The 16,064-nt window shown below is 39.0% G+C and overlaps 1 protein-coding gene across 1 annotated transcript in view; it reads left to right on the forward strand.

The window, feature by feature from the left end:
* Positions 1–15,397, forward strand: part of smyd3 (SET and MYND domain containing 3) — an 81,488-nt gene extending 66,091 nt beyond the window's left edge. The window contains exons 7-12 of the mRNA XM_055015603.1: positions 1,396–1,498; positions 2,127–2,237; positions 4,029–4,116; positions 4,782–4,956; positions 13,506–13,614; positions 14,675–15,397. Coding sequence (XP_054871578.1) covers positions 1,396–1,498; positions 2,127–2,237; positions 4,029–4,116; positions 4,782–4,956; positions 13,506–13,614; positions 14,675–14,791 — 703 coding nt within the window. The 3' untranslated portion in view covers positions 14,792–15,397. The remainder of the gene's footprint in view (positions 1–1,395; positions 1,499–2,126; positions 2,238–4,028; positions 4,117–4,781; positions 4,957–13,505; positions 13,615–14,674) is intronic.
* Positions 15,398–16,064: the final 667 nt, after the last annotated feature.

Raw genomic sequence — 16,064 nt, forward strand, 5'->3', positions numbered from 1 at the left:
GTTGTCAAAATAATTTGTGAGTGGGAAGTTGATTTGTATCCATAATAAATTTGGGAAATGAGACACAAGCCTTTGTTGTGACAGAAGTGGAGTACCCATCGTTTCCTGGTTTATTTGTGTGTGCGTGCTCCTGACAGAGAGGCAGATAGACCGCCAGAAAGAAATAAAGAGTGACATTTGTTATGACAGAAGCAGAGTACCTCATTTTGTCGTACTGTTCAGGGAATTGTCTGTGCGTCTGTGTGTGTGTGTGTGTGTGTTGCCAGTGTGTTGGTTGGTTTATTTCAGCGCTCAGTCTTAAATGTGCAGAATTCACACTGCCAGATGATATTTAACCTCACAGCACCTTGGATGCCGGAATAAAAGACACATGGCGTCGCTAAACTAGCTGATGGACAGACGGTAATCTTGAGGGAGATGTGTCGCTCAACAAGTCTTCTTTCCTCTCATGAGTATGTTGGCACAAATTTACATTTCAGGCAACACTGGACTGAGAGTGAGAAACCCCAAAACAGTTGGACATGTAGCAGTTGGTGGCTCAGCAGGATGAGACACTTGTATTTTCCAAACACAACAAGCTAAAAGTTGTCTCAGCCTTTACTGTGTGCTTTATGTTTACTTAGTGTGTTCAGACACAACATCAGAACCACCTGCTTGGTATTGTGTAGGTCCCTAATCATGCCGACAAAACAGAAGGACGTGAACACAGGACCTCTGGGGGTGTCCAGTGGTGTTTGGCGCTGGGATATTGACAGCAGATCCTGTGGGTTGCAGGGTGGGGCCTCTGTGGATTTCACTTTTTCCGGATTTTCAATTGGATCGAGCCCGAATTTATGCCTTGGACTTTTTGTAGTGTTTCTTGAGCCATTCTTGAGCAGTTTTTGTGGTCTGGCAGGATGTATTGTCCTGCTACAGTCAGGAAGTGCTGTCGCCATGAATGGCATTTGTTTGGTCTGCAACAATGTTTAGTTGGGTGGTACATGTCAAAGTAACATCCACATGAACGCCAGGATCCAAGGTTTCCCATCAGATCTCTGCATTGTTACAATCAATCAGTGTTATTCACCTCATCTGTCTGTGGTTTTAATATTGTAGCTGATGTGTGTGTTATTTTTAGGAGAAGGTGTTTAAGAACAACCACACATACATACACAGTAGCTTTGCCAAGAAAGGTTTGCATACTTTACTTGAAAGTTGAACATTTCATCACGGGTATTTCCCTTTCTCACCTTCTCTGTCTTACACTCTACCTTTACTTTCTCTTCTTATCTTTACTCCTTCCCTCCTCACCGCTCTATCTCTTCTCCTCTCTTTCTCTTTTACCTTCACTCTTCCTCCTCCCACCCTTTGGTGCTCTCGCTTCCCTTTTTCCCTCGCTTGTTTGCTCTTTCTCAGTTTATCTCTGCTAAACCATGACTGTAGGCCAAACTGCATGATGGTGTTTGAGGGAACGAAAGTGCAGCTCAGAGCTGTTCAGGATATCAGCCCTGGAGAGGAGGTATGTGGAGGAAAAGACACTCACACTGCATCTTTACAGCATTAACAACGTGGAATATGACTCCATGTTTATCGACTGTGATGTTGTGCCTGCTTTTATGTCAGTGTACTTTATGAGCAATTCTTATTGAATGCTCTTTATTCGCTGTTATGGATGGAGGAGCCAATGCTTTAGGCAGTTTTAAATGATACATAATCTGAAACTAAGAACCATATCTGCTATGGATTCAGTTTTATTGTACAAGTAATATATTTTGATTGATGTAGAGTGAAACTAATGGTATTATAGAATTTATTAGAATGTGTAGCTGACTGAAATATGACAGTAACAGAAGCAGGATGGCAGCTCTTGTGTTTTGGCAGATTTGGCAGCGATTTCTACAATTTTCCATACTTAATCATCCCTTGTGACTATATGTAATGAGATGCATCCAAGCCATCTGGACTAAGGCACAAGCACAAGTTACTTGTACATGCTTTTGTCCACACTCTGTTTATCAAAATTCATTTGCAAATGCTTCATCTACTATACTGAACTGCACTTAACCACGATCTGCAATAAAACAAACACACCAGAGTCAAAATAAAATAGAAAAAATCTCAAACTGAACTGTCTTCTTTGTGTCCAGCTCACTATAAGTTACATCGAGTCGTTGTCGCTGACTGAAGACCGACAGAGACAGTTGGAGGACCAGTACCGTTTTACCTGCCACTGCCAGAGATGTGACTCTGAGGACAAGGTCAGATGCACACAGATTTAATTTATACATTCACTTGTGATTTTTCAGGGTTACAGCTATCTACACTGTTGTTATTCATTATCAAAACACAAATTAATTAACAAGCTATGTCTACATGCACGTAATGATCCAAAGTATCGGTCAGATCAAAATGTTCAATCAGTTTTCTGTAGATGCATCCAAGACTACCCTTTAAATTGTGTTGCAATATTTTCCTCTTCTTTTCAGAACCATACCTGATCTTTTTCTCTTCATGCTGCTGTGGAACACATTTGTGACTTTAATGGTGCAAATATTACCATGAAACATGGCTTTGATACTTCATTTTCTCTGCACCACGACCATATCGCACACAGCATGCGCAAAAGCATATTGTTCCAGAAATTGCTTGTCAGGAATGAAACAATAGAAATGACACAGTGGTGTCCCTCACTGCACTGATGTAGAAACATCTGTGTCATGCTCTGTCAGGCAGTTGGATTGTGGTATGTTGCTGTTTAGTTCCAATATGAAAAACTCCAATAAAATGGTATAAATTCCATTCAGCGCTCCGCATGTCTCACTGATTCTTCTGCATAACCGCCTTAATCTCATTATGATGAGATCACTGGTGTGTATATGAACTCAGCCGCTGCTACCTTTAAGGCTACTGTCAAATTACAGCAACACACACATCCTGTTGTATCTTTGGCTGTATGAGGATTTGGCACATGTTCTTCCTAAACCCAAGACTAAACCGAATTTCCTAATCTTTTAAGCTCATAAAAATGTTCTTGAAAGTTCATGCCGCCTCTCTTTCAGTGTTTCCGTCTCTCTCTGACACACAAACACGATAAGCACACACACCTCCTTCAGCCACTGTTGGTTTTGACAGTGTATCGGTGCATAACGTGTTTCAATGTAGCCTTTCCTGTCCTCTTCTCCTTCTCCCTCCTTCACTCTTATCTCCTGCTGCCCTCCTCTTCCTCTCTGTCACTCTGTCACGCTCTACCTCTTCACACCCTCTCGCTCTCTCCCTCTGACCACCTTCTGAAAAATGAGAAAAATTATCTTGTCTTTCAGCTGCAGTTTTCTTTTCCATCCATCTTAATCCTCTCCATCTTCCTCTTCCAGTGCCTCACTGTCTCCGTCTCGATCTGAGTGTCTTCTTCTCTTTCTTTGTTGCTGCCTTCACTTCTGCCTGTGGCTTTGTCCTCTCTGTGCTGTATATAACACTTTGGTCTTACCCACTTACCCACAGCACACATCTGTTCATGCGTCTGTGTGTGTTTGAGATAAGGTATGAGAGAGCACTCAGTTGATTCTCTGGGACAATGACGTTCATTTTATTCAGCCAACCTTTGTTCTGGATGCAACACAGACACACTTTCTGTCATCCTCTCTCTCTTTAATCTTTAGCTGATGATGGCGGGCTGCTGGGTTGTGACCCAAAGTTGTCATGGTGACAGATGACTGTTGACATCAAACCTGGAGAATGGTGTTTGTGTGTTGTTATTTTTTTCTCTGCTTGTGTTGTGCAAGTGTTGAGATGCACACAAAGCAAGAAAACGTGTTTCTAAGAATACAACCTTCGTTAAAATTTGGAATTTATGTCACTTGTCTGTTTCCTTTGAAGTTCATGTCTGTGATCGCTGATCTTGAACCGGAAGTTTTCAGTTAATTTCAGTCACATAAAATCATTTATCTGTGTTTTTTAGTCTCTCCAAATATGTGCATGAGTGATTTTGTTAGAGTCACTGATGTCTAGTTGTGGTGGATGTTCAGGTTGTCCTTCCTCTCGTCTTTGCTCAGGATGGACTCATGCTGTCAGGCGAAGAAGCAGCATGGTGCCCACTGAAGGAGGCTCTGCCAAGACTGGAGGAACTGAAAGCAGAGTCCAGGATCCTTTACACCCAAGACCCGTAGCTAGTAGACACCACACCTATCAGCTGTTGTAGGATGATGATAAATCTCTGCTGTCCACGTTTTAATACCGCTGGTCTGACTAATATAAAACATTTCTTTGAGTTAAAATTTTTAATTGCAGTTTTTCAAATGGACAAGTACGAAATAATGAAAACTAACCAACTAGTTTTATTGTTGTGGTGAACTTAGTGTCCTAAACACGTGTGTATGAGTCAGCAGTATCAGTCAGATGATTGAAGTTAGTTGGTAAAATTATGCAGCAACACAAATTAGTTCACACATTAAAATTTTTGACCACAACTTAATGTATCAATTTACAAATGATAACACCAGTAGTATTAAAATTTCTAATCAAAGGTAAGTTCAGGGTTTTGATGTTGGGCTAATGACATAAATAAGTAATTAAGGCTCAGCTATTTTCATTATGACAACAGAGAGAAAGAGTCACGCATCATTTGATTATACCACTACAAATTGTGATGAGTTGATAGCACATTTTGAAATCTGAATTTGTTGATATCAAGAAATTTATGCAAAGTTGTCTTCAAAATACTAATGATTTCCTTCAGGTGTCTGCTTCTTTAATCACGTGTTTGGGCTTCCAGTGTAAACATCGGTTTTCCTTAATTCACCTTCCAGATTGGACAGCACTAGTAGAGCATTGTAGTCATCTGTTATCAGCTGCTGGTGGTGAAGTTCCTGATGAGAATCTCTACAAGCTCAGAATTACAGACATGGCTTTAGATGCTTCCATTCACCTGCAACGCTGGGAAGAAGCGATGAGATATGGGGTGAAGACGCTTCCAGTGTACAGGTGAGTTACTGTGTGTGTCACATAAAGAAGAAATGTTTCACCCATGGCTGTCTTTTATATATATATATATATATATATATATTCTCAGATTTAAAGGGAGAAAAAAATATCCTCTGCCTTTAAATCTGGATGTGTGCTTGGATTCAGTGGCTTTCTCTGTCTGGATTTTAGGATGAACAGCGGTGTGAGGAAAAGGACAACAATAATTCATTCAGAGAGTTCATCCAAAGTACAAATCCCTTAGTTAGGGCAGGATTGTATAACTTTACCAATATAGATTATTACTTCAAGGCTTTGGGCTAACTACTCATTCCTGAGGCGTCATGGTCATCACAAGTCTTCCAGATTGCATATTATGTTACTTTAGGCCAAACAGATTTTTTTTTTTTTACCCACACTGAAAGAAACAGCAGTCTCAGCCATGTAACATGAAAAGATTCAGGAGATTCAGCAATGGTAGAATGTAATTGGAAAGTTACTTGGTACATCATAGTAATCCGTTAGGATAATATAAGATGGATGCTTATTTCTGAGCGTGAACTGGAAAATGAATGAAAGAATGATGAATGGTTGGAAAATGACTCACCAGTGAAGATATTTCATAATACACTGGATTTGACTCTTTGTCCTCATAAAAGACATATTTCATACTGTTATCCCTTTGCAGGGGAAATATGGTCCATAAGAACGGATTGAGAAAGTAGGCTTAAAGAACATATATCATCATTGTTGTATCTACTCTCAGATGTACCTTGCTTTAGATAAAAGTGTCAGCTAAATAAAATTGTAGAATTGTAGAATCATTGTAATCAACGGGGGCTTAGGGCTTACTGTACTCCCAACTTTAGAAACCACAAACAAATGCAGAAAACCTGTATGACAGTGGTGACAAGTTGGTCACATTTTTGGGGAAAAATTCAAACTGAGAAATACGTTCACCAAGGTGACAACACAGTCTATCCTTGACACATTTCAGAATCAGTGTTGTATCAGGTGTGAAATTCTGAGACTGTACCCATAAAAGACAAAAACCAAACCTAGTGGTAGTGTCCTTGCGAAACAATACACTACAGTGCTGCTGTCATGCTTAAAACGCCCCCTGAAATGGCATTATGTATAATACTGAATCTACTGCACTATGTCACAGCAGCAACTGTTAAACTTGAATTTCAATATTAGGGAAGAGCAAAAAGTCACAGGGAGCCAAATCTTGATACCAGGATTGATGGAGAGCGAAGGTTGTGTTTTAGTGGCCAAAAAAACCATATAATCACTGCGATGCGACTGCAATTAGAGCTCCTACTTGCCATCAAGTCACAGTTCAGGTTGTTTGCACCAAATGTTCTCCCTCGAATACTTCAGGACATTACAGTAGACATTCTGACCCTACAGTCGGAATTTGTGGTGCACGAACTGACGAAAGATGCTCCTGGTGCTCCCGAACTAATGCATCTTATCTGATCTTGGAGACTGTGTGCTCTTCCAATGTGTAAACTGCTGCTTTATCTATGGATGGTAGCTGTAGATCCACCTCAAGTTGACGATCCTCGACATGAAGCTCATCCTAGCTGCTGACTGACACAAAATGTGATGTTTGATCTCTGCTCCAGTTTGAGGCCTGTAGTCGAACAAACTATGCCCCTGCCAGTGGTCAGAAAAACCTTGTTACACTGATGTCACTCACACCAGGGACTGTCTGTGAACCTCTTAATTACAGGTATTTTAAATCTGACTTAATTTGGTTACTGGGTGTTTTATTTTCTTTGGTAATTACTGATTCACAAATGAAAGACAACACAGCTATAGTCATAATTGTTTAATCTTAGAAATTGTGAAAATAAATTACGTTTTTTAGATTCAGTTTTGCATTCAGTCAATATGTATAACATTATTTATAACATCTCTATATATATGTGTATATATATATACACATATATATGTATATATACGTGTGTATGTATATATGTATGTATATATGTATATGTATATATATACAGGTATATATGTGTGTGTATATATGTACACACACACACACACACACACACACATATATATATATATATATATATATATATATATATATATATATATATATATATATATATAAAAGAAAAATTTTCCTGCAGAAAAGGAAAAATTAAATAAGTAAAGTCGGTAAAGTGGTGGCATAACAAAGAAACAAAGGTTAACAAAAGCAAAATATGAAGAAAAAGAAGAGAAACTGAACAAAAGTAGAGGAAAGGAGGCTGTAAGTATACTCATAATGAGCATACATACAAAATCTCTAAATTAATTTTAAATAATAGAAGGAGGACATTACTTTAAAAAAAAATTATATTAGGATTCCAAAACGGTCCAAAAATCTTTAAATCTGCATGTCAGCTTACAGTAAACTGCATCAACACTCTCTGGTTTGAGATGTACAATCCTTGCACGCCTCCACCTCTTCTTTTCTGCACCCCTGTTCACTTTCCATCGCTCAAACTCAGCATCATACCCGCACACACTTTTGTGTGTGTGAGACTAATTGATCTTGTGTGAAGGGCAGAGCTCTAGTGGCAAAGCCGTGCTCTCTCACACCGGCAACAACATATCCACAGGAGAGAAACAGTAGCACAGCCTATAAATAAATAACCAGACACAGACAAGCACAAAGGAGAGAGATGGCCATGTGAAGAAGGGGATGGAGACATCGGTTTCATTTGAAAGAAACTGTCAAAAGTGTGTCTCAAGGAAGCAAGGACAAAACCAAAGTGAGGGATGGCTATGGGGATTTCAGTCAGGAAGCAGAGAGAGGGGTTAGGTGAGATGGAAGTCAGAGTGGGGATGTAAGAAGGAGATAAATGAAAAATGAGAGAGGGGCAGGAGGGTGTGGGCTGAATGATGATCAATAGCCTGATAGAGAAGAGAGGAGGAGAGAAGAGGAGACAGAAATAGGAAATAAATAGAAGACATAAAATAATCATCACAAGGAATAAGGGGAAAGTAGTATATTAGGGTTAAGTCAGGGAAACAGTAAAAAAAAGAAATAGGAATGAAATTTACAAAAAGAGGTGTGGTTTAGATGAAACACAACGAAGAAGAATGAAATAAAGGGACAGAAAAGGAGAAAGAAGTGAGGGAGCAAGTGGGAGGAGGATCCTCCATATTCATCTCCTATCTTCCTCTGGGCTCTTCAGATGGCAGAGAAGAAAGATAGCTGCAGGAGTTCTCTATCGCTCTCTTTCTCCTGTCCTTCTCCTCATTCTGTATTCTTTTATTCTTTCACTCTCTGCAGGTCTTTTTTTTCATTTTCTCTGTTCAGTTTGCGCTGCATAGAGCGGGTTTTCCTTGCAAATAATGCACACCTGCTGCAGGCTTATTGAACGTCTCCGTGCTGCACATACTTCACTGCTACTGATGCACTGACACGTACATTCATGAATATGTGAGTCCACGCACATTAATGAATTCATAACAATACACAGATGTATGTGAATTTACAAGTGGGAGGACTTGCACACATGAAGTAAAGCCTCTCTGGGCACATTTTGTTGCTTTATGTTGTTTTTTTCTTTCTTACTGTGGATAACCAGAATATTTGACACCCTATTGAGATTTTCAGGACAACGTTAACAGTGAGTAGCAGATAAAAATTACAGCTTCCTTCATTACATCATACAGTGTTTGAGTTCCTCAGAGCAAATGAGTGAACTTGTACTGTTTTGCATTAACATTTAGCAGTTTTGTAGAGAGAAATCTGTTGCATAAGATATCTGCATCGGCCTCGGTAGACCAGCGAAGTGCACCCACAAGGTCAGTCTTTGTGAATCTGTTGGTGGTTGCATATGAAATGCAAAGTCTTTTAAAAGCAGCAGTGTTACAGCACTGTTCCCTCCATTCTCTGGTGACAGAAATATTTCAGGCAAATCACTTGAGTAGAAGACAAGTTGAGAATAAGAAGGTTTTCTCCAGAATATTACAAAACATTTCTTGTGCTTCTTTAAAAACCACGTAGATCTAACTTTTGGGACCAGCCAAGGGTTACAGGATGAATAATTTTAGAAAAACTTGAAGAATGGTCTTTCCACTAAGGAAAATTCTAAGTTTACTCTAATCTTATCCTTTTCTTGTGAGATACTGGACAGATTTACTCTTGAATCTTTTGAATTTTTAAGTGCTCACTACTCATAGACATGCAGCCTGGATACAGGCTGCATGTCTATGAGTAGTGAGCACTGAACGGGCCTGAACTTGCATTATTCAGCTTTAAACAAGTCAAAGATGTTTGTGATCCAGTGTTATCGATCGCTCTCTCCTGGTTGCCTCGTGACTTCCTCCTCAACACTCTCCTATATGTACCAGCTTCCTCTGGATTCCTTCTGGAGGTAATGTGGGAATTTTATTGGAAACTAAATGGTACAATAGTTAAACTGTAGTTTCAAGCACATCCCAGCCTGGTATGTGATGAATATAAAAATGTATTTAGTTACACACATCATACAACCACACTCAGTATGCGAACATTTGACCTATCACATGGAGCTCTAGATACATGAGCCGTGCATTCACACCATTCAGATTAGTTGGAGTCAGTTTAGTGGTGACTGCACAGTAGTGGTAGCAGATAGCAAGATACCTGACGATGCAGACAAGACCATGAAAAATGTCAAGAGATGTGGTTTTTTTTTAGTGTAGAAGAAAATATTTAACATTGATTTAAATTAAAAATTAAACTTTTATTTCTCAAAGTTATAAAACCTCATTTAAAAATTATTGTTCTGTTTATTTACTTGGTTATCCATGTGTAGTTTGTTCAGTAAAAGCTTATCTGAAATAATTTGTCATGTCTTTATTCAAAGACACATTCAAACTGTGTAGCTAAAAAGCACTCTTCATTACTGGTTTCCTTAATGCAAGTCATATTGCCACCACAATATTGAACAATGTTGTCACACACTGTAGATTTTTCACATATCGTGCAAATTGTATGCTCAGTAGTTGGATTGTGGAGAAGAATTATAGATATTTAGTGAGATAGAACATCTAGATAGTCTGGATTTGCCTGATTTACGCCCCTCTTGCTCCCACTGCCCCCTTCCCCCCATGTTGTCTTCCCCTCTGGTCCTCCATCCTGTGCATGAGCATAAATGTGCACTAGACACACTGTAATAGTGTTGTGTGAATCAGTCTAAGCCCCTTGATTTGTTTCCCGTTTAAAGAGACAAGTCTGTGTGCAAACACTGGATTGTTTTTTCCGGCACACACAAGAAATGATAGCTACCAGACTGTGAGGAGAAATTCCCTCAGTTTGACAAAAAGCATTTTCGATTACAATCGCTGCTTCCACCTTTAAATTGTTCTTTGTCCTGCTAACAGATGCAGTGTTGTTCTACGTTTGCTCAAGTGTGAAAACATTGAACTGAAATTACTGTTGCAATGGACAGAAAACAAAATACAATTAAGCTGAATCCTTACAGCTAATCTTTCCTCCATGTTTTCCTTCTACTCACTCGGTTTTCTACTTAGTAAGATAATCCATGTTTCCGTCTCACAAACAGCAGGCTGTAGATCTGTTGTTCCAACCAAGTGTCTCATTAGTTCCACTGCATTTGCCTTGAAATGCTACACTTTTCCACAACTATTAATTTCTGCTTGCCCCTTTTCTTTCTCATAGCCGAGAGCTACGGCTTTCTAACTAGCTGCATGAGACAAGACCATTTTTCTCTTCAATTTACTCTTCCGGAAAAAAAAATTAAGGGATAAATCTGGAGACAGCGAGTTAATGAATTTATTTTAATTGCTTTGTGGTTCTATATGCAAAGAGGAAATATAATTAGTGTGGTCTTGATGCACTTGTTTGCATGCCATGGCAGCCCGAATCACTGACTTGATAATTAAATCAATATTGTAACTTGTTATTATTCATGGAGAACTAATGTTGTTGGTTCAGTCTTTGGAATTTCTATTTAATAATTCAATTTTAAGCACAGGATCGCGGCTCACCTCTATAATTGCAAGGCATGTCAATTTATAGTTTAGTTAAGCTTGGAGGTGTGAACAAATGGCCTATTAGCATTATGAGTGGAAATGATCAAAGAAGCTGTAGAGTTCAGAGTGACTCCGACCGTGGCCTATGGAAGTTACTTAACTTTGAGAGGAGAGATTTCCTTTTTTAATCAAAGAGTAGAAAACTTTGCCTGAGAGAGTTGTTGCAAATAATTAAGATGAATGCTCTGTGAATATCAGATGCAGGTTCTGTTTACATTGCTGAATTGAATTGCATATTGAATGCTCTTGTGGTGTGTTTACTCTGGAGAGAAGTGAAATCTGGTAAATACTCCAGGTTAAATAGGATGAAGTGGGTTTCTATTGACCTTGTCTTTGACTGCAGGCTCATAAATTAATGCCGGTGTGCATGTGTGTGTTTATAAGTCAGTGTTTACTTACAGCTCTTCTTGTTGGTGTGTATTCGGATGAAAATAGAGAAGTAAGATTAAAGAGGGCATCAGAGGTAGAAGTGGAGGAGAGCAGTGAATGGAAAGCTGCAGAGGAGGGAGGGAACCAGCTGAACAACGTTGGCAACTTTAATCCGTGCAGCTAGCAGGGTAAAGAAACACAAATATAAACGGGAAGGAGCAGAGTAAGGGAGATGTGAAGTAGAAAAAGAAATGAGAGATTAGAGGAGAAGAAAAGAGTATAAAGGAATCGAAGATTCTGGTAAATAAGTGTTTTGAGAGCTCCAATGTTTGCCAACAACCCCAGAGACCCTGGTGTGTATTTATCATGGGAGCACTGGGAATATCCCAGTTCTTTGTATGTGTGTCAACTTTCACTTTAAGCTGTGTGTGTGTAAATGTTTACAGTATGTGGGCTTTATGTGGAAAGGTCAGTAAGCATCGATGCATATCCGTTCTCATGCATGTGTGGATGAACATACGTTAGCTGCACAAACTCAGTCATATCAGAATTATTTACACTTCATAGATTCAGGATGAATGTAACTAATTAGATTAGTTTGTTTTCATAGACTGTAGGTCACTGAACTACAGATGTGTCAAAGTTAATATAAATAATGAAACATAATAAGAATGAGCTTTTTTTCAGCTTAGGACATGAGGAAACATTCCAAAATCCTTGAACACGTTAGACAATTACCGTTGTCAGATTAGGTTTTTGGTACTTTTGTGTTGCAGTACGACTGAGTGGGAGCTTTAGTTGCTGACTGTATATGTTCCTTGTCTCTCAATGTCAAAATCATTGATCGGGCTGATCACAATTCTGACTGTCACCATGGATACGCAGGCTATGTTGTTTCCTGTCACTGGAGTATTGGCATCTAGGGAAACAAAGACTGAAAAGTGACAGTGTGCAATGTGTGTGCATTGCTGTATGTATTTGTATGTGTGCAAGTTGTGCGGTATGTGTATATATACAGGATGTGTGACTTCAATGTGTTCTTGTGCATTTATCATGGGAGTATGTGCAGTATTTGTTGTGCTTCTCTGTATGTCAGTGACTGCTTCTGAGTCTTCCAGTGCCTGCACTCATGTTATGCTGGATGGTATAAAGTAGTGAAACTACAATGGAAATGAGTTCTGTGAAAGGCTGGGATGCCAAATAGTGTCACAAAGTGCAGAGTCTGACACACAAACATGCAAATACACACACACACACATGCAGAAACGGCCACATGTTCAAGTAGGTGTCTTCAGACAAACTAAATAAACATGGAGACATGAATAATGCACACTTACACTATACTATTCTTGCTGTTATTTATCTTTCTCACCCATTCCTGCTTGTGTATGCATCACACTTGCATTCAGACAGTCACTGGTAAAACTGATTTTTAGTGTCTATTCATTAATTATACGTCTTTCTGTCTGAGTCCATGCTGGGAATCACCTCAGGCTTCACAGTGACAGAGAGCAAATTGATGAATCCATTTAAAAGCAAAGCTGATTGAACCTTATCATATAATACATTATTTGCTTTTGCTGGCTTTTTCTGGATGAAACACAGGTACAGTGTGCTCAGTATTCTCACTCCCAATCCAGTTTCACTTAAAAATGTCATCCTGTTATTTAATGCTATGTCGAGTCCAGTGATGGTGCTTTTTGTGGTTCGTTTTTAAAAATATAGGACCAGAGAGTGGGCTTCAGTTATCAAGGCATCACACTGCTGAGCTTCCTTAGGAAAGCTTATACCAAGGTGTTAGATAGGAGATGATGGTTGAACCTCAGCTTTAAGAGGAATAATGTGAATTTTGTCCTGACCTGGCAGCAGTGAACCAGGTCTTTACACGTGCTTAAGATACTGAAGAGGCTTAACCTGCCGACACCCAATGAACTGGGCCTGGTTACGTGGCGGAACATGAATAAACTGATGCACAAACTAAACTGATCGGCTTATGAAACCACTCAAATGTGATGTATCAGTTTGTAATAGAATTATTTCAAGTTCAGTTCTGGTGAAGTGACATCATCTAATCACTAAGCTAACAGAAAACTTGATCTTCCATAGCACCCTGTTTATCTTTATGTTCTCTTCCTCTCTTCCTTTTCAAGACTGTACTACCCAGATCCCCATCCAGTTCATGGGATTCAACTGATGAGAGTAGGGAAGCTGCAGCATTACTTGGAGCACATCGAGGAGGCTTTGGACACATTCAAACAGGTATAAGAAATGAAATACTGACAAACAGAAACTATTAAACTCAAGGCACTGTTTACCTTAGTCTGGTTCACTGGATGTAGACTGTAAGTACAAGTGTTTTACTTTTAATGTTTTTTTTAATATCAATGACCATGCAGAGGTATGCAGAGCATGAATTTTAGCATCTGCTTAAATTCATCAGAGTCCAATAGGAAACCTTTGAGAATGTCCATATTTATGTCCAAAATTCGTCTGTGTGCGTGTTAATATGCAGAATACATTGATGCTGATGTGTCCTCTCAGTGGTCTTTAAGCTGACTGGAGAGTAGAATAAGAGCAGCAACTACACATCTGTGTTGTCTGCAGTTGTCGGCAAGGGAGTATAATCAAGGCTTAATTTCCACCATGTATTTCAAACAGCATTTCCCTCTTCCTCTGCTATCTGTGTGATACCATTTTCAAAATTCCCTTCGCTAATGGAAAAAGCAACAACCTCTGAGCAGCACCCTACAAGCTGAAAATGGCAAGTTTTTACCAAGATTTATCTTGCAATAAATGAGGCTTGCGTGGTTCTTTAGTTAATTTAGTCACTTTAATGGCATAACTTCCCTCCCTCTATGCACATGTTTGACAAAAACAATCCCTCCTAACACTGTTGTGCTTCCACACCATCCTGGGCTTAGTACCACTTAGGACAATTCTGATTGGTTTAAAGAAATAAACACAAGCCAGAGCTTTTTTTTTTTTTTTTTTAACCTATAGCAGAATGATAATGAGGTGCAGTCCACAGTGCTGTGTAGAATGGTCTGACTGTGAGAATATATTTGCTTCAGCAGTCATCTTATTTTTAATAATTCTATCATTTCTGTTGGTTGCTTAGCTTTATAGTGGTCTATAGACCTGTAAGAAAAGAGGCGATCGCAGAGATTGTCAACACATCTTCGGTTTTACTGTATTATCTAAACCACCTACTCTGAATGTAAGTTATGTAGAATTATGTCATTGTTCAGTTTAAACTACAGTATAGGAACATACAAGTTGCTGTTAAGAAAGCCACATATCATCACTTCTCCCTCCTCAGGCCTATGAAGTCCTAAAGCTCACCCACGGCGACGATCACCCCGTGATGACCGACCTGATGACGAGGATGGAGGAATGTCGTTGTGAGGTGGATCACAAGTCATCCAGCAGACACTGAAACACAAACTTTAGGAACTGCTTCATGTAACTCATTTCACTGGTTTATATATTTTTTTCTACCATGGAATTATAAGATTTATGAGATTTGTAGTACAATGACAAATTGGAGGAAGAATTATCTGTGTCCAGTCTGACTTTTAATTTTCTCATGTACAGCAATACATGAGTAAGAAATTGCTAGATGAAATTGTTATTACCAGTGCGACCTTTTTTAAATGCTAATTATATTACTTAATTTTGTTGAAGCCGTTTTAAAAACAGACTGGAGAATGACTAATGCACCTCACACTCCTCAAATGTGACAAATTAAACTTTTATTTTTTTATTTTTTAGCTTTGGCTCCTTGCAGTTTTACATGAATTCGCATGATAAAATCTGTCCGTAAAATGTTTGACAGAATATCCCAGAGCTTTCTTTCAAAGCATTCCACTAAAGCACTTTAAGAAAACGCACAATGTTTTAAGTGCACAAGTTGACAGTTTGTTTTGACATGTGGACATTTATGCTGTGATACTGGTGCCTTTTTAGTTTGCTCTATTATTTCCTGTTTAAGGGAAGTTTTTGGACATACAAAGCAATAAATCCCACAGAGTTCCCCCGTTCAGTCTGAGTGTGAGAGACACAGAAACACAAACGCCTCCGTCTCCTGTGTAATCTGTAGATTCCATCGTGATGAGAGATCTCAGGCTGTAGTTTTCTGTGTGTGCGGATACGTGTGTGTTGGTTTAGTAAAGTCAGGTTTTCGAAACATCCATCATCCTCTATGCATATCCATCACACACACTTCCCATGTTAATCCCTGTTTTTGTGTGTTACTCTGTCAGTGTGTGAGTCCAGAGTGTGTCTGCGTTGGAATGTTTCACACAGACACACACACTTCCCATGTTAATCCCCAAATTCTGCAAACTGATGACGGCATTTCCTGTGAGAGGGAAAACCTGAACGTGTGTGTGTGTGTGTGTGTGTGTGAGAGAGCTTTTCTGACAATTTTTTGCTCTCTCAATCCTGTGACAGAAGAAGATCTTTTCATCTATGTTGAGGTGAACTACTCTCTATTCAGCATATCAGCTGTTATGACATAAATACATAATGGGCTATTTACTTCACCGTACAGAAATTACAAAAAGATAAGATAATCACTCAGGATCCCGCTGTTGGGAAATTTGCAGTGTTACATCAGCAAAGAGATGTTTCAGAAACTGTAGAAAACTTCAGTTAAATAATGAAATAATATAGAAATTAGTGAAGCAACAAGACATTTTCATGGTTTT

This window comes from Amphiprion ocellaris, chromosome 1 (genome assembly GCF_022539595.1).
Source record: "Amphiprion ocellaris isolate individual 3 ecotype Okinawa chromosome 1, ASM2253959v1, whole genome shotgun sequence".
Taxonomy (NCBI): Eukaryota; Metazoa; Chordata; class Actinopteri; family Pomacentridae; genus Amphiprion; species Amphiprion ocellaris.